The 19,140-nt window shown below is 36.6% G+C and overlaps 1 protein-coding gene and 1 long non-coding RNA gene across 2 annotated transcripts in view; one reads left to right on the forward strand and one right to left on the reverse strand.

The window, feature by feature from the left end:
* Positions 1-8,343, reverse strand: part of Mccc2 (methylcrotonyl-CoA carboxylase subunit 2) — a 149,554-nt gene extending 141,211 nt beyond the window's left edge. Inside the window, exon 1 of the mRNA XM_089099414.1 lies at positions 8,192-8,343. Coding sequence (XP_088955540.1) covers positions 8,192-8,314 — 123 coding nt within the window. The 5' untranslated portion in view covers positions 8,315-8,343. The remainder of the gene's footprint in view (positions 1-8,191) is intronic.
* LOC148945010 (uncharacterized) overlaps positions 1-19,140 on the forward strand; it is a 540,330-nt gene that overhangs the window by 506,299 nt on the left and 14,891 nt on the right. The gene's annotated exons all lie outside the window — the stretch shown is intronic.

A 19,140-nucleotide genomic window follows, 5' to 3' on the forward strand; every position in this document is an offset into this window, starting at 1 on the left:
CTGGACAATGCAATTTAAGGTAATTTAAGGTAAGTAAGGAGCAACAAAAAAAATTCAAAAAGTCAAACTTTAGCACAAAGAGCAAGGGATTGAGGAGGGGCAGCCTCTCCTACATATGAAATAATATCTGTTTTTTTTAAGTGAGAATGTTTTAAGTAAAATTGAATTTTTAAGTAAAATTCAATTTTAAGCCATTGTAGACAAAGATGATACCTTTTTTCGGTAAGATTTATGTTGATAGACTATTCAGGTAGCTAAAAAATAAACTTATCTCTCTAGTCAGAATTGCATCTTGAGTTCAAATCTAACATTCATTTGTGTCAGAAATGAATTTCACCCCTACCCCTAAATATACCAATTCAGGGTAGGCTATATATTTGCACATAAGGGAGGTAGGGGTAAAGTTCATTTCTAATGCAAATGAATGTTAATTTTGGATTCAGGATGCAATTCTGACTAGGCCTATAGAGGTAATTTTTAACTTTACCCCTACCCTCCCCCTAATGCGCAAATATATACCCTGAATTGGTATATATATATATATATATATATATATATATATATATATATATATATATATATATATATATATATATATATATATATATATATATATATATATATATGGGGTGGAGGTAAAGTTCATTTCCAACACAAATATATACTAAATCTGGATTTATGACGCATTTCTGACTATAGATGTAAGTTTATTTCTTAGCTACCTGAATAGTCTGTTAATACAAACCTTAACCCCTTTTTCTATTATTCTTAGCCATTTAAAAGGGTTAGAAACAACAATTCTTTCTTCATCATATACAGAATAATAAACACCAACTCATTTGTAGTTAATATTCATATGTAGTTAATATAGTTAATACCCATATATCAGAGGCAATGCTGTAGCATTGCCTAGAGTAAAGGCCATACAGCTCCAATGTATTATTATTTATTTATTATTTTGTTCCGAGAGGCACTTCATATGGAAGGGGTCGTCGTAGAAACTTCAAAGGGGGCTCATTCGATTGGAAATCGAGAGTTCTAGTGCCCTTTTTCATAGTCGAAAATGATTGGAGGGCAACTAGCCCCCCCCCACGCCCATCATTCCCCCAAACATATCCAATCAAAATTTTGAGATAGCCATTTTGTTCAACATAGTTGATTTCCAGATAGAAAATATTTTTTTGAGGAAGACACTCCCCCACAACCCTCAGGACAAGGGTTGTAAGTTATGCCCTGGGGCCATATAAGGTTTTTATAGAAGGCCTTGTCATAGAAACTTCAAAAAAGGCTCATTCAATTAGGAATTAAAAGGGCAAGCGTCCTTTTTAATAGTCGAAAGTTATTTGAGGGGAACTAGCCCCCCCCATACCTATCAGCCTCCCCAACCCAACACCACCAAAGTAGGAGATATCCCTTTTGTAAAGCGTAGTTTATTTCCTAATATAAACTATATTTTTGAGGAGGATACTCCCCCACAACCCTAAGGACAAGGGTTTTGAGTTATGCCCTGGTGGCATGTAAGGTTTTTATAGAAGGTTTTGTTGTATAAACTTCAAAAAAGGCTCATTTGATTGGAAATTCAAAGGGCTAGTGCCCTTTTTAATAGTCGAAAGTGATTGGAGGGGTACTCCTCCCCACCACCACGCCCATCATTCCCCCAAACACATCTAATCAAAATTTTGAGACAGCCATTTTGTTCAGCATAGTTGATTTCCAGATAGAAAATATGTTTTGAGGAGGACACTCCCCCACAACCCTCAGGGCAAGGGTTCTAAGTTATGCCCTGGGAGCATATAAGGTTTTTATAGAAGGCATTGTCATAGAAACTTCAAAAAAGACTCATTCAATTGGAAATTCAAAGGGCTAGTACCCTTTTTAATTGTCTAAAGTGATTGGAGGGCAACCAGCCCCCCCCCCATGCCCATCATCTCCCCAAACACATCCAATCAAAATGTTGAGATGGCCATTTTGTTAAATGTCGTTTATTTCCACATAGAAAATATATTTTTGAGGAGGACACTCCCCCACAACCCTCAGGACAAGGGTTTTAAGTTATGCCCTGGTGGCATGTAAGGTTTTTATAGAAGGTTTTGTTGTATAAACTTCAAAAAAGGCTCATTTGATTGGAAATTCAAAGGGCTAGTGCCCTTTTTAATAGTCGAAAGTGATTGGAGGGGTACTCCTCCCCACCACCACGCCCATCATTCCCCCAAACACATCTAATCAAAATTTTGAGACAGCCATTTTGTTCAGCATAGTTGATTTCCAGATAGAAAATATGTTTTGAGGAGGACAATCCCCCACGACCCTCAGGGCAAGGGTTTTGAGTTATGCCCAGGGGGCATATAGGTGTTTATAGAAGGCGTTGTCATAGAAACTTCAAAAAAGGCTCATTTGATTGGAAATTCAAAGGGATGGTGCCCTTTTTAATAGTCCAAAGTGATCGGAGGGCAACCAGCCCCCCCCCATGCCCATCATTCCCCCAAACACATCCAATCAAAATTTTGAGATAGATGTTTTGTTCAGCATAGTTGATTTCCAGATAGAAAATATGTTTTTGAGGAGGACAATCCCCACAACCCTCAGGGCAAGGGTTTTGAGTTATGCCCTGGGGGCATATAAATCTTCAAAAAAGGCACATTCAATTGGAAATTCAAAGGGCTAGTGCCCTTTTTAATTTTTGAAAGGGATTGGAGGGCAACAAGCCCTCCCCATGCCCATCATTCCCCCAAACACATCCAATCAACATTTTGAGATAACCATTTTATTCAGCATAGTTGATTTTCAGATAGAAAATATGTTTTTGAGGAGGACACTTCCCCACAACCCTCAAGGCAAGGGTTTTAAGTTATACCCTGGGGGCATATAAGGTTTTCATAGAAGGCAGTGTTGTAGAAACTTCAAAAAAGGCTCATTCAATTGGATATTCAAAGGGCTAGTGCCTTTTTAACAGTCAAAAGTGATTTGAGGGCAACCCCCCTCTCACTCCCACCTTTTCCCCAAACAGATCCAATCAAAATTTTGAGAAAACTATTTTATTAAACATAGTTTTAAGTTCTGGAAGTTAGGTCTTTAAGGATAGCAACTCCCCCACAGCCCTCAGGGCAAGGGTTCAAAGTTATGCTGTGGGGGCATATAAGGTTTTGTATAGACAACACTGTTGTAGAAACTTCAGAAAGGGCTCATTCGATTGGAAGTTTAAATGGCTAGTTCCCTTTTTAATAGTCAAAAGTGATTCTAAGGCAACTGACACCCCTTCCATGCCCACCATTTCCCCAAACACAACCAATCAAAATTTTGATATAGCCATTTTGTTCAAAATAGTTGAAAGATATGGAAATTATATTTTTGAGCAGGACACTCCCCCCACAGTCTTCAGGGGCAAGGGTTATAAGTTATGGCCTGGGGGCATATATGGTTCTTATGGAAGTAATGCTTGTATAAACTTCAGAGGGCTCATTTGATTGGAAATTGAAAGTTATAGTTCACTTTTTAAGCGTCAAAAGATACTGGAGGGTAACCAGCTTCACCCCCCCCCCCCCCCCCCCCTAAACCCTATTTTCCCAAATGCATCCAATAAAAATTTTAAAATAGCTATTTTGATAAAAATAGTTCAAAGATCATATAACAAAAAATCCTGTGTTAACACAATCCACCAGGGCCTTGGGGCAGGCGTTGTAAGTTATGCCCTGGGGGCATATATGGGTTTTATGGAAGGGATGCTTATATTAACTTCAAAGAGGGATCATTTGATTGGAAATTGAAAGTTCTAGTTCACTTTTAAGAGTCCAAAAGAGATTGGAGGGCACCCCGCCCCCCCCCCCCCACCCCCTTTTTTCCTCAAGCCCATCCAATAAGAACTTTGAGACAGCTTTTTTTAAATTGGTTCAAGGACCATATAACAAAAACTCAGGGGTCAACACAGCCCCCCAGGGCCTGAGGGCAGGTGTTGTAAGTTATGCCCTTGGGGAATATATGGTTCTTATTGAAGGGATGCTCGTAAAAAATTCAGAGATGGCTCATTTGCTTGGAAATTGAAAGTTCTCGTTCAGTTTTTTTGAGTCAAGAGATATTGGAGGGCAACTAGCCCCCCACGCCCCTTTTCTCCAATGCATCCAATAAAAATTTTGAGATAGGAATTAAGTTAAAAATTTCTCCAAAGTCAGATAACAACAACTCAGGTGTCATCACAACCCCCAGGGCCTGGGGGCAGGCGTTGTAAGTTATGCCCTGGGGCATTTATTGTTTGTATGAAAGGGATGCTTGTATAAACTTCAGAGAGGGCTCATTTGATTGGATATTGAAAGTTCGAGCTCACTTTTTAATAGTCAAAAGGGATCCAAGGGCAGCTATCCCCCAACCCATCTGATGAAAATTTTGAGATAGACATCTTGTTAAAAATAGTTCAAAGGTTGGGTAAGAAAAAATCTGGTGTCAATAGACCCCCCCAGGGCACAGGGGAAGGCGTTCAAAGTTAGGCATGTATGGGCATGTATGGTTCTTATGAAAGGGATGCTTGTATAAACCTCATAGAGGGCTTATTTGATTCGAAATTGAAAGTTCTAGTTCACTTTATAAGAGTCAAGAGAGTTAAACTAGTCCCCCCCCATGCTCTTTTTTCCCCAAACCTGTCCCCTACAAATTTTGAGATAGCCAGCGTTTTGGACATTGTTCAAAAACATTGTTGGACATTGTTGTAAATGTTGTCCTGGGGGCGTATATGGTTCTTATGAAAGGGGTGCTTGTATAAACTTCAGAGGGGGCTCATTTAATTGGAAATTGAAAGTTCTAGTTCAATTTTTAAGAGTCAAAAGATATCCAAGGGCAACTAGCCCCCCCCCACGCACCCTTTTTACCCCAAGCCCATCCGATAAAATTTTTATGATAGCCATTTCATTAAAAATATTTCAAAGGTCAGATAAGAAAAATTCCTGTGTCAACAGAACCCACGAGGGCCTGGAGGCAGGTATTACAAGTAATGCTCTAGGGGCATATATAGCTCTTATGGAAAGGATGCTTGTATAAACTTTGGAGAGGGCTCATTTGATTTGAAATTGAAAGTTCTTGTTCACTTTTTAAGAGTCAAAATAGATCAAAGGGCAACTAGCCCCCCTCCCTCCATGCCCTAAATGCATCAGATAAAAATTTTGAGATAGACATGGTTGTTATGGAAAAGATGCTCGTATAAACTTCCTAGAGGGCTCATTTGATTGGAAATTGAAAGTTCTAATTCACTTTTTAAGAGTCAAAAGTGATCGGTGGGCAGCTAGCCTCCCCCCACACTCTATTTATTTTTTTCCCAGAGGCACTTCAGATAGAAGGGGTCGTTGTATAAACTTCAAAGGGGGGCTCATTCAATTGGAAATCAAGAGTACTAATGCCCTTTTTCAGAGTCAAAAGTGATCAGAGGGCAGCTGGCCCCCAAAGCCCTTTTTCCCCAAGTACATCTGATAAAAAATTTGAGGTAGCCATTTTGTTAAAAATAGTTGAAAGATCATATAACAAAAACACCTTTACGTATGGTCATTTCGTTAAAAATAGTTCAAAAAACAGATAAGAAAAACACCTGTGTCAACACAACCCCCCCCCCCTCCAGGGCTGCGGAAGGCGTTGTAAGTATTGCTCTGGGGGCATATATGGTTCTTATGGAAGGTATGCTCGTATAAACTTCAGAGAGGGTTCATTTGAATGGAAATTAAAGTTGTAGTTCATTTTCTCAGAGTGAAAAAAGATCAGAAGCCTCAACGCCTTTGGGCGTATCAGATGGATAAACCCATCTGATAAATATTTCAGGTGACCATTTTTTTAAAAATAGTTCAACCATCAGATATTAAAACTCCAGGGTTGACACAACCCCCCAGGGCCCAGGGGTAGGCATTGTAAGTTATACTCTGGGGATATATAGCCTATGGTTCTTATAGAAGGGATACTAGTATAAACTTCAGAGAGGGCTCATTTGATTGAAAATAGACAGTTCTAGTTCACTTTTAACTAGACAAAAGAGACCAAAGCTTAATCTAGTCCCCCCACATACTTTTTCCCGAAACCCATCCAATAAAAATTTTGAGATAGCAATTTTGTTAAAAATAGTTCAAACATCAGATAGTAAAAACTCTGAGGTTGACACAAACCCAATTTTTTTACTTTGATATTGTTACTTTGATATCAGTTCTGATACTTCGATGAATATTTGATTTTTTTAAAAGTTTGATTTTGAAATAAGGAATTTATAAAACTTGAAATTTTTTTTGCAATCAAAAACGAACAAAAATGAATTAAAAAAAAATTTCCAAAAAATAAGCTTTTCAAAGAAAATTAAGAGCCTTTTTGAACTTAAGCTCAGCAGATACAAATACCTTTTAAAATTCAAACTCAAAACGACCAGAAATTACTATTAAAGAATAAAGGAAACCCAAAACGAACAGAAATTAAATAAGCAATTGTAGCAAAAACATACAACAAGAAATAATATAAATGAATAAATAGATCTTAAAGCAAGTAATGCTTAGATTGAATATGAATATCAAGCTTAAAATGAAAAAAATATCTTCCTATTGAAGTATAAATGAAACTTAAAACAAACAGAAATTAAATAAACAATCAATGCAAACAAACATACAATAGATGCTAATGTAAATTGATAAATGAATCTTAAAACGAGTGAAACTTAAATTGAATACACAAATCAAGCTTGAAACAAACAAAAATCACTACAAACAAGAGTTTGGGTATGACCTCCTTCTCTCACTGTAAAAGTCTAAAACCTACTGCATCATTGGTGCTTTACTGAAAACTATACGCATCTTGAACAGTCTTGGAAAGTATTAACAACATCAAACTGAATACTTGATGAATAATGATATTAATTGTTGAAAGATCCATCAATTCAAGAATTTATTTCACTGTAATTGTATTTTATTTTCAATACTGTAAGAAGTGGAAAAGAAAATATTTGTAATATAATTCATTTTCAACTAAGTGCCAATGATGCAGTAGGCTTTTTGTTTTTATTTACAGTTAAGGAGGGGGGCAATATCTAAACTCTTGTTTGTAGTGAAATTTAATGTCTTGTACAACTTTAGAAAGAACTAATAAATTACACTGAATATTTGATTTATAATGATATTAATTGCTGAAAGCTCATCAGTTCAAAATTTTACTATAATTTTAATGTTTATTTTCAATATTAAGTAAAAAAGAAAATACTTGTAGTAAAATTGGTTTTCAGTAAAGCACCAATGATGCAGTAGGTTTTAACTTTTATAATGAGAGAAGGAGGTCATACCCAAACTCTTGTTTGTGGTGATTTTTGTTTGTTTCAAGCTTGATTTGTGCATTCAATTTAAGTTTCACTTGTTTTAAGATTTATTTATTGATTTACATTAATATTTATTGTATGTTTGTTTGCAATGATCTTTTATTTAATTTCTGTTTGTTTTAAGTTTCATTTATACTTCAATAGGAAGATATTTTTTTTTTCATTTTAAGCTTGATATTCATATTCAATCTAAGCATTAATTTCTGTTCATTTTGGGTTTCATTTATTCTTTAATAGTAATTTCTTGTCATTTTGAGTTTGAATTTTGAAAGGTATTTGTATCTACTGAGCTTAAGTTTAAAATGGCCTTTACTTTTCTTTAAAAAACTTATTTTTTGGAAAGTTTTTTTAATTAATAATTAATAAACACCAACTGTATCTCTACTACACTTTACCCTCACCTCTTTATTTGCAAACATATGGCCAAAGTCTATATTTTCTTATTCTCAATTTTGTCACAGATGATTCAATTTATAGATAAAGTAGTTTAAGCAAGACAAATGTCAACAGAGGAATAGGCCTAAGAAGTACCTATCCAAAACAAGAGTAAAAGAAATCATTTTGTATAGGCCTATGGCTTAAAATTGATTAAGCATGTAAATCAAGTAAAACCAAGTAAATTTTATAAATTCATTTCAAAATTAGCAAATATGATTCAGAAATAGGGCCTAGCATAAAAAAAAGACATTGAGTGATATGCTATTTCCTGGGTGAGTAGGATAATTTAATCAGTTCCAAATTTACCTATGTTTAGCTATATTAATTCAAACAGGCATTTTTTTCATCATAGAAATTACAGTCATAGCCTAGCCTATGATTAAAGGAACAAAAGAGAGGTTAAAATAGGCTAGCCTTGGCTAAACTCAAACAAACCTGGAATTCAGCACTTTCTCGAGAGACACTTGTTTCAAGTATACTCGACTGTTCATGGTAAAATCTTCTGACTGAAAAAAATAATCTTGTAGTTATGTTTTTGCTAATACAAGGTTTCGGCATTTTATTTTTTCAGTTGATCATGCCTTGAATTTTCAAAAAAGTTGCCTTATTTAAAGATTGGTTCTGTCTTGAATTGAGGCCTGTTTTATCAAGAAACCATAATGAAAGATTAACAGAGCCATTCCTAGGGTTGGTGGTGCCTGGGGCAAAATTAATTACAGGCTCCCCCCCAGACTCAGATATAAGCAGTAAAACCAGATCAAAGTGAAAACTTCGATCAAAGTTGGCAACCCCCAGCCTGGTCTATGGGGTAGCTATTTCGGTTGCCCCCCCCCCTTTATACGGCTCTGAGGATTAACTATGTTTTATCAAGAGAGGAAGTTAACCAGAAACACAGACAAAACGTATGTAATACAGACTGTCAGCTTAAATAATTTTATGGTACCAATCAATTTGGTACTTATGCTCGTTTATCCTCAATTTATCTGGTTTCTAGCACGTACTAACATCATCACGCATAACCTAAAGGCACCTGGTTACCTGACCTCTTTTTTAAAATTGTGAGATAGGGCCTATAGAAATCTGTATAAATTATATACTCTTTGTCTGTGACCAGAAATAAGACAGCCTCAGTATTAAGTCCTAACCATTTCAAATAATACCAAAAGAAAGATAACGATTTCGTGTTCGTTTTTTTCCAGTGGCGATCGTATCGATGCGAAGAACTTAGAAGACAGGAAGAGGCGGAAATCAAATGCTCTAGGGCCCTTTTAAAGTGACCAAAAGCATCATGCCACGGGAAAGTGGCTTGTCTACCATTTTGTTGCCCTAATTTGCAGTTTTTGCACCCGAGGCTGCAGTAGTTCAAAAGGAAAGAGGAGTCTCCAAAGTTACCGTGATTGAGGAGTTACTTTAGCCATGCCCGCTCCCTAGGCTCTCTGTCTTGCCTGAGGAAAAGATCAAGGATGTGAAAAGCGTCCAAAAGTTCACGCCGCTGGAGGACCAAGCATACTATAAAGCATTTTTCGAAAAAAAAATAAAAAGGTAGGTCAAGTTTCGTTGGACCGATGTTTCTTTGTACCCGAAGTAGTGCTGTATTTTTCTTATGCTTTTATATTCAAAATTGATTAAAATTTAAAGATTGCAAAACTGAGTTCCTAAGAGAATCGACATTTACGCTGCTAGTTTTAAGCGCAAAATTGTTGTAATGGTTTTCTGTAAAAAGAAATTTCCGCGAGCGTTTTGTCGCATCTGCTTTTCAACATGCAATATCTCAATATCCAGTTGCTCCAGGTGAACAAAATTTCACCCAGGCTGTAGCCCTTGAGTGTGACTACAATCGAGATAAAAAAAATCCCGGTTTCGTCATTAAATTAAAAAGATACCGCCGACGAATTGTACACTTCCATCCTAGGGGGAACTGTTGCCACTAATTTCATATTTAATCTTTCTTTTACCCTGCTATGATAACTCAACCCTAAAAACATGATACAGGGAAAACCATACATACAAACGTAAAAACAACTACTATATTAAATTATATATCAAATATTCTGACCAGATTTGGGAATATTCGGAGGTAAAATATTCAAAAATTCCTTCTTTTCTTCATTTTGTTTATCAGTCAAACCATATTTTTGGCTGTTCAATTGTACGTGGGGGGATTTTCTGCGGGGAAATTTAATGAGGGGAAATTTTACGTGGAGAGGGTAGAATTTCCGGGGAGATTCTCCGCGGGGGAATACACCTAGCACCCTAGGAAATATTTGGAAGACTAAATTGATGTTGTATAAATCAGATGTAGTTAAAAAAAAACTTAGTCACTTTTAAAGAATAACAATCAGATTATTGAATCGCAGGTAGCCTGGGTGCAACATGTTTCTAAATCTTAGAACACAACGAATTAAGCTTCGTTGAGAAATACGAGAATTCAAAAAACATCTAGAAATTTAGTGGAAAGGTCTATAGTGCTAATAGTGATTGCATATTGCGGTTCCTATTGGCGAGAATTCACAAATATGCAGGGGGCTAGAATAAAAAAAAACACACAAAAAATGGAAAAAATTTAGAGGGTGTAATGGAAATACAAAAAAGTATCCTAATCTTTTCAAAGCCTTATTCATTGAATAGCTTTAAGGTAAAAACAGCGAAAGGTAATATCTTTCAAATAAGGAAGAACGAAAAATATTGATGGAGAGAGCCCATGTATCGTTGATCCCCCCCTCCCAAAAAAAATGCACATTTGTATCCACCCCTACTAAATAACTCTGAAATCTTTCTTTTTCGAAAGTAAAGATCTTTTGAAAAAACATTCTGCTGGCATTCTCTCTTCGTGAGAAGAATATATCTTATTCGCAAATAAACCTTAGACGAGAAACTATATCCGGGTGAAGCAAAAGTTCTACTCTCTACATACTATAAAAGGCTACCAATAAACCCTATGGTCATATTCAACTAAACCTGAATAAGAACACACCCGAGGATATACGTGTACTCACCGATATTTTTGACAACGAAATTACTGTATATCTTCGGTTAAATAGTAAAAAAAGTCGTTAGTGGCAATCATGACACTAAATAAACTGCATGAATACTGACATTTTTTTACCGTGTTAAGTAATTCGAAACCACGGCTTAGGAAGGTCATACTCAAACATGGTGCCGACAGAGAATTCATTAATCTCATATCAGAGCTTTGTTTAAATTTAACTGAAGGCATTGTTCAACTGTCAGAAGGTATTAAGCAACAGACAAAACAACATCGCTCACTTGTACGTGCCCTAGCAGCAGCAAATAAAAATAAAGGAAACGATTTTAAAAGAAACTACTTCTTCAAGTGGGTGGTAGCTTCTTTACTCTTTTTCTGCCGATCATTGCAGGGCTTGTAAACAGTTTTCTCTAGATGGTCAAACCCTAAAAATTGACTCCTATTGAACTCTTCCTTTCGCCAAAGAAGTATTTCGAGGACAATCTCAATAAATTTATTAACAATGAGACGATTGTTGACGATGAAAAATTAGTTTCGCTTCAAAATCCACTTCGGCAAGTCGACAAACATAAACCCTATTGCGAGAAACCTGTCATTATAAATATCATTGATCGCAAAAAGGAAATGACTCAAAATTCTCCACCACCACCAACACCAAAAACACCACCAAAAGAAGAAAATTTGACTAAAGTTTTGACAAGTGTTGCAAATTTAATGCCTCATTCATATCGTGAGCAGTGTAAAAGACTTTTGACTTATCTCACTGAAGGTGAATATGTTCAAATTGATGCTAGTGGTGGTAGTAATCAAGTTATAATCCATGGTAAGACCTATATTCTGCTTGATTTATTATAAGACTTGATCACAAATCGTAAAAAACTTGTATTATTTGCCATCCATTTGCATAAATTTTTACCCTCATCAAACTTCCCCAAAAGTCTGATTGGCAATAAACACGTTTCAAAACGATTAAAGGAATTTAGTCAAGTATCAAAAGATGTTTTTCAATCATTTTCGGAAAATACTAGCACACCAAGTGGCAATTTAAAGAGAGTGTGGGGACTCAAGTGAAGACGTCTTAATGTCACTGCATCTCTCTCACCATCACCTCTTAGTATGCAAATAGGCAGTGGACACTTCACTGCATGTTTACGTTAAAAATGGTTGAAGCTTTGAAATATGTTTATGAGAATATTGGTGAAGTGGGAAGTATAAGTTCATCCACTACACTTGCTCAGGTCACTGGACTTGAAAAGAATCTAGCGTCAGAGTACTTACAGAATGAATCAAGTTACACCCTACATCGTAATCATAGACTTCGTGGTAGTTACTGTCGAAAAACTAAAGCCTTTTTCCCATTGCAAACATCAAGAGCAGATCTTCTTACTCTGAGATGAGATTCAACGGCCTCACAATGAGCTATACCGGTACATTCTACTTGCATCAGTGTTTTTCGTCATTATGCTTATGTCATTCCACTGCGGTCAAAGAGAGGTGATGAAGTTGCTAAAGCTCTTGAAATAATCCTTGAACAGGATTGTCATAACAAGATTCAAACGGATCTCCATGTAAAGAACGTTCCATTCGACTTTTAATTTCAAGATATTGCAGATTAAAAAATGACCCACTTAACTTAATAAAATCTCCAGAATCTTAGACAAACACCCATAACGCATCGGTACGTCACATGAAAAATTATGAGATTCTTGGCAGTTTTTCATGATTACGAATTACAAAAAGCTAAGAACACAGGAATGTGTCAGATTGAAAAGATATTAAAGCCTCGTATTTGCAGGGGCAATAGACATTTGTTTGTTCGTTGGCTAGGTTACAACTCTGATTATGATTCGTGGATATCCACTGAGGACTTGCACAATGCCCAATGATTTCTGTGACGTTTATGTCCAACGTATCCCACCCCTCTAAAATTATTTGAATATAACAAGTGATTTTTGGACAAAGTTCTCCCTCACCATCAAACTCGAGGATGAAAATATGAAGTTGCTCTTGTCGACTGTGTTCTCAAAAATACATATAACATCCTAAGAAAAGATCGTACGTATGAGATAAAAATTATACCATTCGATATCTCACTCTTTGTTAAATATGAATCGATAGAAGCACGTAAATATAGTGAATATCCCCATGTCAGATTGAAATATACAGAATTTGGTAGTATGACTGATCTGTGTCGAATAATCAATAGAAAAATATCTGCTCACAAGAAAGCTACATTCTAATTTAATAATTCAATGGAACACAGCAAGAGTTACATTAGCCCGCCCGTTGACAATGAACTTATTCATATCAATGATAATCTATGAGATCTTCTTGGCTTTAAACAGAACATAATCAATGGTAAAAATGCTGGAACTGTCAATGGGATGACTCGTGTTTTTTTCAGACTATCCAAACGGTTTCGTCTCGGACTCTTGTAAATTTCTTTATACGTCCTTTGTTTAAACATCGACAGTTGGTAATTCCAATGCTGTCCTTCTACGTGTTTTTGAACGAAAAATCACCCATGGAGATGTTCGTCACTATAATGTAAAGCATGTTCAATATATTTCTGTAAAACTTCATATTTAGAACTCTGTCAGTTAACACTAAGAAGTCAATTAGGTGGTCCTCTAGCAATAGCAAAAGGTTTGGCTGCGATTACATGTCATTTTTGACCCATTCCACAACAACAGCGAGATGGCTAAAAGAAAAAATTTATTTGTTTGTCCTGATATTGATTGATATTTTACTACTCTCCAACAACGACTATTGGGTCATGGTATGGACTATTACAAAGGTCGTTCCTCAATATTGGGATATAATCTTGGAATTTGTTTTGCTAAGCTGTTTAACTCGGTACTACCTCTGGCTAAAAAAATATATTGTCTCGGCTGCCGTGGATTTTGCATCCTCTACACTACACGATTGGGGGACTGGCAAATATTTAAAAAAGTATTTCACATAATATCAGGTCCAGTTTAAGATCCCTTGGTGAGCAATTGAAATCACGACGAAGTGGAAATGCTTTAAAAGGGCCGAGAAGCACCTCATCACTCATCAGTCTTTACTCAAGTCAGAAACGAATCACTCTTGTGAAAGAAGAATAAGAAAAAGAAACCAAGAAGAAAAATTGTTAGATTGAAAAAGGATTTCTTTTCATAGACTTAAGTGACATATCTACCCCACAAGGAATCTCATCCCACTGTCACCACAGCTTTAAATCTTTCCAATGCAGAAAGTGTAGATGTTAGTGTAAAACATGGATACTTTGAACAATTCTACCCACAACAAATTCTCTGTGAAAACATAAATTTTCAACTTTATTCCAATGAAGACTATTTGATAGATATATCATCCATATTTATTGATTTAAAAGCTGTGTTAAGGAAAAAGTCTGACAATCTAGCTCCCACCCTTACCGATGGATTATCCTGTGAAAATGGCATACTACACAATTTGTTTAAAAAAATATGTGTCTACATAAATGGAACATTGGTGAGCACTAGCAACAATTTATCAAATTATGCAAGCTACATACAATTTATGTTGATGATTCCAAGGTCCTATAAGAAATTTGGAGGTCTGGTGATGGGCTATGACTATAGGTCAAATGTTGATACTGATGGATAACTCAATTGGGCAGTGAACAAGGAGTATAATTTAGTTGGTAGACTAAATCATGAAATATTTAATATATCTCAATGGATTGCGCCCAATGTTAAAATTGACATAAAGCTACAGCTCACTCTGTTCAATTTCTTCTTGATAAAAACACTTGATGCATCACCCGATACAAATACCAATCTCACATTGGCAATACTTCATGTACGAAAACAACAGGTTACGAGTTCTGTTGATTTGGCAATTGAAAAATAACAGCCTCTGAAAATAATATCAAACTGCTCTTTCCTCAAACATTCACCAATCAACGCCATATAATCACTGGTTCAAGCACCTGCACCGATTCTTCATTCATCAATGGTGAAATTCCTTCAAAACTTGCTTTGGCTTTTGTAAAAAGTGCCAGTGCTATAGGATCATGGACAAGTTCTCCACATGAATTTAGACTGTTTGGACTTTCCTCTCTTGTATGTAAAGTAAATGAAATTCCTCTCTACAATTTATCCTTTGATATATCCTATAGGACTCAATATGAATTGAAAATGTAATCCCTGGATCGCGGTTCTACATTATATGAAAATGGTATAACCAACACAGTGTTTGCAAAAAGTCATGGTATCATTGTTTTGGACTTGTCTGGTACTAAAGATTTGAGTATTGTCCGATTCAACTTATTTCTTATTGTCTTACAAAATGACCATCTCAAATGAATTTCTAGGTAGCGGCTAAAAGCCAAACCACAACATCATTTTGTTTTGTTTCAATTATTGCATTAATAATCTGAGTAAATGCACTTGGTCCACAACGTAAAAGCCTCACACAATAATTTAAAGATGGAGAATTTTTTTCCATGATAATTTCAAGAATTGTTTCAGAGAATATTTTCTTTTGTAAAATTAACACTGAAACTGTTCATTTAGATTCAACCGCTTTTCCAATGTTACCAGATTCCGTAAGATTCTCTAATTCTCAAATCCATCTATTTTTGTTCTTGACACTCCCACTAATAACTATAGACTAAACTAACAATTGCAAGTTTCTGCTTTGTGTACACTCTCAATGCCTATTGGCCGCCCCTAGAGTTAGTGGAGTAAGAGATCAACTAAAATACCTAACCAAAACAAATCACTATAAAACATTTTATCGTCAGAAATGTAATAATAGACTATATTTTCACTCTCTTCTCATTAGGTGAGTCAATTCATTTTCCTCAATATGCTTCATGTTAGCATTTATTTCCTGTTGTAACCTCGTTGTATGCATTAAATTAACTTTTGCAGTGAAACATAATTTCTCTCCCGACCTAAATATACTCAATGATATGACATATCTACCACATCTCATCCCACTCAAATGTTAGTCAGCAGTCCTTTCCAATTTCAACTGCTACATTGGGAGCTCTTGTTTTCGTAATATCAATGTCAACTCCTTAAAGGTACAATAGTGTAAAACCACTCATTTTTAAGATATTTGAATGTTTTTTATTTCCAACTTGAAAGAATGTAAGCTAATCAAGTGTCTATGTGGAACTATGTGGAACTCAGCAATCGAGCTTTTATATCAAAGATCACGTGATCAATAGGCCCGCTTGAAATCTTGGCAGCGCTAGTGGAAAATTCCTAGAATCCTTATCGCAGAAATTGAGACACGAATGTGCGCTTGGAACGATGTCCTATAGGCCCGTTTAAAGTAATAGCATTCTTTCGTGGAGAAAAATTGTTTCCAAGAAAATGATAGATCTCGTAGAGCATGTGGGTCGTTAAGAGGAGAGAGAGAATATGAGGGATTGGTAACTCGAATGTATGTGCGCTTGTATGGTGTGATAGGGCACCCGTTGTAATAGGGCACCGCTTGTATGGTGGGACAGGGCACCGCTTGTAGTCATTAATACAATTCTGCTTAAATCGGATCTCTAACCTTCTGCCATGTATAACAACATAGAGTTATTAACTTAAGACCTAAGACCTAAAAAATTTTATCTTAAGATTAGTTTAATCGTTTAAAGTTTAATCTTAAGTTTAAACTTAAGACCTAAAGAGTTATTACCAATAATACTACCGATAATATTACCAATATTATATGATTGAAAAAAACTCTCCAAGTTTAATTTCTAATCTTCAGAATGTTTAATTTTAAGACGGTAGGTAAAAAAGTAAATAATACGGGGTTATACTTCATATTCCCTACCGGCAGTGCGGAGTTCTGTTTCAAGGCCCTTCAGCCATGGAAGTGCAATGGAGAGTTCGGGGGCAAGCCATCTTGTACTTTCACACATACATCCTGTTTACCTTCCCCAAATTTCTCCAGGTATTCATCTAGAGCTGGGTCGACTCTGGCTGAGCCTACAGAATCAAGCTCCTGACCCGCATTCAAACCAAATAGCGAGCGACACCAGGACTCGAAACCCTGTCCTCACAGACAAAGAATTTCCAGTCTAGCGTGCTAATCACTCGGCTAGGACGGTTTCCGTTAAGGCGGCCAAATGATTGCTTGAATTTGTGGTCAAACAAAACGTTTAATCTAATATATAAAAAAAAAACTAATTTCATTTTTTCGTGTTCATCCAGTTTCATTGATTTGTTCATTTTCTTTCATGGTTATCAGGCTTTTTTAGTCTTCCCTGGGTGATTGTGTACACACATAATTTGCTTTATAATTACTAGTAAATAAAGCAAGACACGTCAAGTCATTTACTGTACAACAGTAATGCACACAATTCAGACTAAACTTAAAATATATAAGACAATGAGATCAATTGATCAAGTGATCAGATCAATTCTTCCGCCGTTATTACTGCTTTTCAGCACATTTGTTGGGGGGGGGGGAGCACACCACAATCCGGACAGTTGTTAGAGGTTTCCGCAAATCTACGACGTCATTACAGGTTTATATCCACTAACCGTAGAGACAGAGAAGGCCTCTTTCTTATAGCTCGATTTTTAGGTCTGAAAGGTCAACAGCCAATTTGAGATTCAAAGGAAAATTTAAATGTACACACGTGAGCCCATAGTCTATTTAACAAATCCCATCTTCTAGCAGCACCAGTAGCTTATAATGATCTTTTCCCACTAATATATTGTGCTGTAAACAGAGTTTTTGCATCTATTTTTTATTTAAACATTATTTGCTATGGACTAGCCATCGAGATCAGCTATCAACTTCAAGAACACAAAAAGAAAACAAGAAAATGAGCATTTTAGAACGCAGCAAACCCCTCCTCTATATCATACAGAACTTCCTGATAACTGTCGTCTTATCTTCATCTTCTTCAGGTGATTCTCGGATGTCATTATACATGTCACTTGTAAATCGGTTTAATATAGAAGGCGTGGGGTCAAGATCCTTGCAGCACTTAGTTTGGCAATTCAGCCAAATTCGAATGGTCACAACAGAGTTCAGCATCTTCAGCTGCATTGTGTTTTGAATTTTGTGTTTTACCAAATTCATGACCGAAAACACTCGCTCGACTATGGCGTTGCTGATTGGCATGCTAAGAACTGAAAGTGCTGCTTGGGCAATATCGAAGAAAAGCTTTCGAATCAACATGTCTTTGTAGTCACCAACACCGAACCAGAACACTTCCGAACTCACCGGCAACTCTCCTTCGAATATTTCGACCCAGTCAACCTGAAGCAAATTTCGCCACTGATTTTCTAGTTGACTCAATTCACGCCCTTTAAGAAGAGAAAGTGGCAGCTCTTGGAAGCGTGGCCTCGTAATGCCGTTGAGACATATTTGTGGAGAGAAGACTTTGATTTTCTTTAAGAGGGCGAGATTAGGGGGCAACCTTTTCAGTGCCTCGGAAGCTACTACTTTCAGGAAGTTATGGCAGCGCCGAAGGATTTCATACTTTTCAGAAATCGACTTTGACGAGTTATCAAGGGCAGTTTGGAATTCGTATCAGAAGTCAACTTCGCTAACCGGCAGGTAAATCGATTCGAGGCCAGATTCGAGACTGACTTCAATTGATACACTATTTCTCCGCAGGAATCGCCTTAGTAAGGTAAGCACAAATGACTCGAGCTCTTGTAGAAGGTATAAAGGGTCAGCGGAAGTCTTTTGGAATAGCAAGTTGGTCTTCTGAAACTCCTTCAGAATTGGCTTCAAAAACAGCAAGTACAATTTACTTGCTTCGTCTTTATACATGTCGTTCAGAACTCTGGCCGCATAGCACCGTTCAGTGAGGCTAGCTTGCTCAAAATGTGAAGATAGTTCTAGATAAGAACTTAGCACCGTTTCTACTGCCCCATATCGTGAAAGCCATCGAGTAGCCGCAAGCTGAACCATACCACGGCCTTTAGCTCCGTCATTTAGGAGGGCATAAACTTGCTGATATGCAGTTCTACGTATTGGGCTCATTGAAAACCATGTATAGGTTTGCTGTAGCATGTAATCAATCGCTGTAGGTAGCTCTAAACCAGCTTTCGAGGTACAAAGATGAAGAGAATGACAGATACACTTGAATAGTACGAGGTCTGGGTTACCCGATTTCTCACGAAGTCGCGTGTACACCGAATTATGAATGCCCACCATGTTCCTTGCCCCGTCACTACCTAGTCCCACACATTTCTTGATTTGGATCCCTATTTTGGCGAGAAAGTCACACAGGGCATCTACCAGAGCTACAGCAGTTGTGCTCACAACCTGAACGAGACCCAGGAAAGCAGTATTGATCACTTTCAGTTTCGCTGACTGATACCTAATGCACACAGCCATATATTTCGAGACTGACACGTCTGTTGATTCGTCCAGAATCAACGAATTCTCGTTTCCACCA

Source organism: Artemia sp. Qi Xiang Cuo, chromosome 13 (genome assembly GCF_049724085.1).
Source record: "Artemia sp. Qi Xiang Cuo chromosome 13, ASM4972408v1, whole genome shotgun sequence".
Taxonomy (NCBI): domain Eukaryota; kingdom Metazoa; phylum Arthropoda; class Branchiopoda; order Anostraca; family Artemiidae; genus Artemia; species Artemia sp. Qi Xiang Cuo.